This window comes from Muscardinus avellanarius, assembly GCF_963383645.1.
Source record: "Muscardinus avellanarius genome assembly, chromosome: 18".
Lineage (NCBI taxonomy): Eukaryota > Metazoa > Chordata > Mammalia > Rodentia > Gliridae > Muscardinus > Muscardinus avellanarius.
Genome location: NC_137804.1, coordinates 8,953,128 through 8,959,127, shown reverse-complemented (window position 1 = coordinate 8,959,127; position 6,000 = coordinate 8,953,128). Strand labels below are relative to the sequence as shown.

Below are 6,000 nucleotides of genomic sequence, written 5' to 3'. Positions count from 1 at the left end.
GACCCTGGATTCAATCCCTAGTACCAAAACAAAAACAAACAAAAAAAGTAAAGACCAACAACTCCAATACAGTGAAGAATTATTATCTTACAGTTGTGACATACTCATAGATATTATAGTGCTCACTAAGCATCAGATGCGCTGGAAATACAGTAGTTATAATCTTAATTGCTTGAAGTACTAAGGATTGAACCCCAGGCTTTCTGCATGCTAGGCAAGTGTTCTACCACTGAGCTACATTTCCAGCCTCTAATGCTAGTATTTATTTACTCATTTATTTTTTGTGGACTGGGGATGGAACCCAGGAGACTTCTACCTCCGGGATACACCCCTAGCCCTGTTTTATTTTTTTGGAAACAGGGTCTTGCTAAGATACTGAGAGCCTCACTAAGTAGCTGAGGCTGTCCGCAAACCTGTGATCCTCCTGTCTCAGCCTCTAATGCCAATGTTTAAGGGCAGAATTTGGAGACTGCGGGTAGATTCATGTCAAGACTTTGTCCCTATGGTAGAACAGGAGAAAGGTGTTAATACATTCTGGCCGTGAGAGGCTTTTGGGGAAAATGATGTCCACATTCCCTTGGACGCAGATGGCTTTCAAAAGATGCCGTAGGTGACCTGGAGAGGAAGGAGCACGTTGTGTACACAGAGAAGCAAACTGGTGCCTCTGAGCCCAGCTCGGAAGGCCAAAGAGTATGAAAAGAAAATCCCGCCTGTGGATTACACCCCGGTAGCCCCAGCAGTTCAGGAGGCGGAGGCAAGAGGACTGCAAATTCACAGCCAGCCGGGTAACTTAGGCCTTGTCCCCAAACTAAATAAAGCCGGGTGTGGCGGCGCAGGCTTGTGATCCCAGCATTCGGGAGGCTGAGACAGGAGGATCGGGGTCTCCGGACAGCCTCAGCTACTTAGTGAGGCTCTTGGGTACTTAGTGAGATCCTGGTTCAAAGTAAAGAATAAAAAACAGGGCAGGGGGTATAGCTCGAAGGTCGAATGCCCCTGGGTTTCATCCCCAGACCCGCAAGCAAAATAAATAAATAAATAAATAAAAAATAGGGCTGGAGGTGTTCCTTGGAGGTAGAATGCCCCAGGTTCCATCCCCAGTACTGCAAAATAAATAAATAAATAATAATAAAATAAAAGAATAAAATATGGCTGGGGGTATAACTCAAGAGGTAGAATGCCTCTGGGTTCCATCCCCAGTGCCGCAAAATAAATAAAGAAATAGGCTGTGGCTATAGGTCAGTGGTAGAGCCACTGGGTTCAATGCCTAGTGCTGCAAATGGATATCCATGAGTTCATACGAATTATTTAATGATTGAACCAATAACTACATGGGGCAGAAGAGGCGAGTCGAAGGTAATTTATGTCCATGGTCTCCGCTGTGGGGAGCAGCACTTAGCATCCCCTCCCCACCTTGAGTGTGGGCGCACTTAGTGACTCGCTTCCAAAGGGTGGTGTGTGGGTGGGTTCTGCAGAGGAGACGCCTGGCCAGCACCACCTGGAAGAGGTGATGGAGGTTGACCTTGTCAGTGAGAGGCCACTTTGATCGCATATACCCTTGATTTGAAAGGATGAGAACGGCCAGTCTCCTCTGTACCTGCCGTTCCCAAATCTCAGAGCCTCAGTCCCATCATGAGAAAACCACTGGAGAAACCCAACTTCACATACATTCTCCAAGCCTGGCGTGGTGGCGCACGCTAGGAATCCCAGTACTTGGGAAGCCGAGACAGGAGTATCACAGGTTCATAGCCAGCTCAACTAGTGAGGCCCTCTGTAACTTAGTGAGACCTTGTTTCAAAATAAAAAATAGAGCTGGGGGTGGAGCTCAGAGGTAGAATGCCCTTGGGTTCAATCCCCAGTACTGCAAAAAATAAATAAAATAATAAATACAAATAAAATTGGGTTGTCGGTATGGCTAGGAGGTTGAAACAAGATGATCACAATAGGGGAAAACATATGAGCAGTATACAAGAACTCTATGAATCATCTTTATAACTTCCCCCAAAAGCGAAAAATCCTAGAATTAAAACCTTTAAAAAAAAAAAAAAAAAACTGGGAACTCCAACAACGCCTTCAAAACAGGGTTGTTTTGCAAATCATTGAGATCGAACACGCCAAGTGAAGGTTCAGTGCTTGGCTCACAAAGATCAAGTGAAGTTAATGTGGTTTTTTTTTTGTAAAATGAGGAACAAGAGCTCTAATCGCTTGGTAATCAGCTTAAGGAACCCACCAGGTCTGCACAGCCGCGGGCCGAAGGCGCGAGCTACTGCGCATGCGCGCGGGGCGGGGCTCCGAGGGGGACGCCGACAGGGGCGGAGCCAGCCGCGGTTCCCACGCCGGCGTAGCTAGCGTAGCAGGTCGCGACCCCCGGAAGTAGTGTGTACCCGGAAGTAGCGTGAGCTAAGGACGCCGTAGGGCGGAAGCTGTGGATGGCGGGAGGCTGTGGCTCAGTCTGGGCGGAGACGCTGTTGCTGTTGCTAGACGACGCGAACTAGCCCTCGTCACTTCCTCAGCCCGCTCTGCCCACTCCCCAGGCCGGAACCCGGGGGCCGGGAGCCGGGGTTGGGCTCAGAAGTGTCCTCCGAGGTCCAGGACAGCGGCCAGCCCGGCGGCGGGAGTCGGGGCCACGCCACCTGCAGGGAAAAACCCGAGCCGAGGCGGGAAGATGGCTGCAGACAAACCTGCAGGTGAGGGGTCCACGCCCCGCTCCTGAGGCTGGGGGACGCGGGAGTCGGAGGCGGCGGGGTCCGGGGTGGGGACCAGGGGTGGAGACTCCAGGGCGGCTTTGCTTTGAGCGTGCGTTTCTCTCCCCCAGCCGCTACCTCGCTGTCGCTAACCTGAGCCTTCGGGCCCCAGGTCCAATCATTTTCTACTCAGGTGCATCGTGAAGCCACGGTCGACCTCCTTTCTCCCGTTCTGCAGAATAACTCTGGCCCCCAAAGCTTCGGTTTATATTGTCGCTTCACAGACTTTTCGACTTCCTAGAGAAAGGGGCAGGCCAAGAGAAAGCCATGCCGGAGCACACAGCTGCCTTAAGGTCTGGGAGCTTAGGCTGGGATTCACCTGGGCTGTTTCGGCCACTTGAGGCTGCCCTGGTCTGCGATGCCCAGGAGAATTAACTCTGTACAAAACACTTATATAAGCATGGGGTGTCAGTATGCTGTCTGTGCTTTTTTATATTTTTTGTTTAGTACTTGTGTTTCTTGATCGCAGTTATTTTACTCATGGGTCATTTCCCCCGTTTCTACCTAAAATCTTCCCCACTAAGGAATATTTAAAAAAAAATATTCCGGCCCACTTCTGGGAGCACCTGGCACATTTTTCTGCAAGAAATTAACATTCTCTGTGGCATTTAGGTTTTTTTATTTTTTTAATTTTTATTTATTTATTTTTTGCGGTACTGGGGATGGTACCCAGGGGCATTCTACCTCTGAGCTACACCCCCATCCCTATTTTTCATTCTTTATTTTGAAACAGGGTCTCATTGAGTGGTGGCAAAGGGCCTCATTAAGTAGCTGAGGCTGTCCTCGAACCGCAGTCCTCCTGTCTCAGTCGCCCAAATGCTGGATTACAAGCATGCACCACCACGCCCGGCATTTAGGTTTTATTTTAAGGAATGAACCCAGGGGCATCTACTTCCGGGCTATACCCCCACTTCTATTTTATTTTTATTTTAAAACAGGGTCTCACTAGGTCGATGAGAGCTTCACTTCTTGCTGAGGCTGTCCTCGAACCTTCCATCTTCCAGTCTCGGCTTCCCAAGTACTGGGATTACAGGCGTATGTCACCTGGCCCAGGTTACAGTTAAAATTTTTTAAATAAATTTTTATTGATGCATTGTAGTCATACATCTTAATGGGATAAAAAAAAAAAAAAAACTTGTGGAGATATACCTGCACACATCACCCAATCAGCCCTTACCCAATTCCTCACCCCTTCCCTTTTCTCCCTCCTTCCCATGCTTGGTTTCCTGATTGATTTTTTTTTTTTTTTTTTTTTTTTTTTTTTTGGTGGTACTGGGGGTAGAACCCAGGGGCTTTCTACCTCCAGGCTGTACTCCCAGACCTATTTTATATTTTATTTGGAAACTGGGTATCACTAAGTTGCTGAGAGCCTCACTAAGTAGCTGAGGCTGGCTTTGAACCTGTGCAATCCTCCTGTCTCCGCCTCCCAAGCACTTGCAAGCGTGCACCACCATGCCCAGCCAGGTGTAGTTTAATCTCGGTACTTGGGAGGCTGGGACAGTATCACAAATTCAAGGACAGCCTCTGCAATATAATGAGACCCTCAGCCTTTGGGGATATTTTTGTTTTTGTTTTTTTGGTGCTGGGGATTGAACCTCGGGGTATTCTACTTCTGAGCTAAGTCACAGGACTTTTTAAAATTTTGAAACAGGATCTCACTAAGTTGCCAAGGGCCTCTCTAAACTGCTGAGGCTGGCGGTAAACCTGCAGTTCTATCTTAGCCTCCCAACTCCTGGGATTACAAGTGTGTGTCATCAAGATGGGCTTGCCAGCCGGGTGTAGTGGCACATGCTTGTAATCCCAGCATTTGGGAGGATTGCGCAGGTTCAAAACCAGCCTCAGCTACGTAGTGAGGCCCTTTGAAACTCAGTGAGACTCTCTTTCCAAATAAAGAATAAAAAACTAGGTCTGGGAGTGTCTCATGGTGGTAGAATGCCCCTGTCTCCCATCCCCAGTACCGCAATAAAAAAGATGGGCTCGCCATTTGCTTTTTTTTTTTTTTTTTTCTGTACTAGAGATGAAACCCAGCTGCATTCTACCTTGCAGCTACAGCCCCAGCCCTTATTTCTTTCTTTATTTTGAAACAGGGTCTCACAGAGTTGCTAATGGCCTTACTAAGTAGCTGAAGCTGTCCTGGAACCAAGATCCTCCTGTCTCAGCCTCCCAATGCTGGAATTACAAGTGTGTGCCCCACGCCCTGAGGTGCCTTTTACTTTTTTAAGCTGCTGTAAGAAATTAGTGTATTATTTGTTATTTTTGTTACGTGTTGCCATTTTTGCTTCCTTTCTCTCTAGTTACAGTGTTTAATGTTGAATCTTTTTTTTTTTTTTTTTTTTTTTTTGCAGTGCTGGGATTGAACCCAGGGGCATTCCACCTCTGAGCTATATCGCCAATCCAGTTTTATTTTTTGTTTGGAAACAAGGTCTGGCTAAATTGCTGAGAGCCTCACTAAGTTGCTGAGGTTGGCCTCGAACCTGCAATCCTCCTGTCTCAATCTCCCAAGCATTAGGAATACAGGCATGGGCACCACACCCAACTAATGTTAAATCATTTCTGAGTAGGTCATAAACATCATGGCATTTAATCTCTAAATATTTCCTCATGAGCCAAGTGTGGTGGTGCATGCTTTTAATCCCAGTACTTGGGAGGCTGAGACAGGAGGATGGCAGATTACAGGCCAACCTCAGCAATTTTTTTTTTTTTTTTTTTGGTGGTACTGGGGTTCCTAGAAGCCCTTCTACTGCTGGGCTACACTCCCAGACCTATTTTATAATTTGGAAACAGGGTCTCTTAAGCCAGTGAGGCTGGCTCTGAAGCAGCGCGATCCTCCTGTCTCCGCCTCCCAAGCGCGGGGATTACAGGCGTGCGCCACCACGCCCGGCAAGTGAGACCTATTTCAAAATAAAATATAAAAATAGGGTGGAAAGCTGGACGTGGTGTTGCATGCTTGTAATCCCAGTACTTGGGAGGCTGAGACAGGAGGATGGAGGTTCATAGATAGCCTCAGCTACCTAGTGAGGCTCCCTGCAATTTAGATTCTGTTTCAAAGTAAAGAATAAAAAAATAGGGCTGGGGATATGGCCCGGAGGTAGAATGCCCCTGTGTTCAATCCCCAATAACACACGCGTGCGCGTGCGCGCGCGCGCGCGCACACACACACACACACACACACACACACACACACTAGGGTTGAAGTTATAATTTGGAAGTAGAATACTCCTGGGTTATATCCAGTACCACAAGAAAGTAAATATTTCAG

The 6,000-nt window shown here is 47.7% G+C and overlaps 1 protein-coding gene across 6 annotated transcripts in view; it reads left to right on the top strand.

Annotated features, from left to right (window-relative positions):
• Positions 1–2,662: 2,662 nt before the first annotated feature.
• The window catches only part of CNOT10 (CCR4-NOT transcription complex subunit 10), a gene marked incomplete at both ends in the record, with an annotated part of 40,758 nt that continues 37,420 nt past the window's right edge, over positions 2,663–6,000 (top strand). For all 6 annotated transcript variants that reach the window (XM_080715021.1, XM_080715020.1, XM_080715019.1 and 3 more), the window contains one exon: positions 2,663–2,684. In XM_080715021.1, coding sequence (XP_080571147.1) covers positions 2,663–2,684 — 22 coding nt within the window. The remainder of the gene's footprint in view (positions 2,685–6,000) is intronic.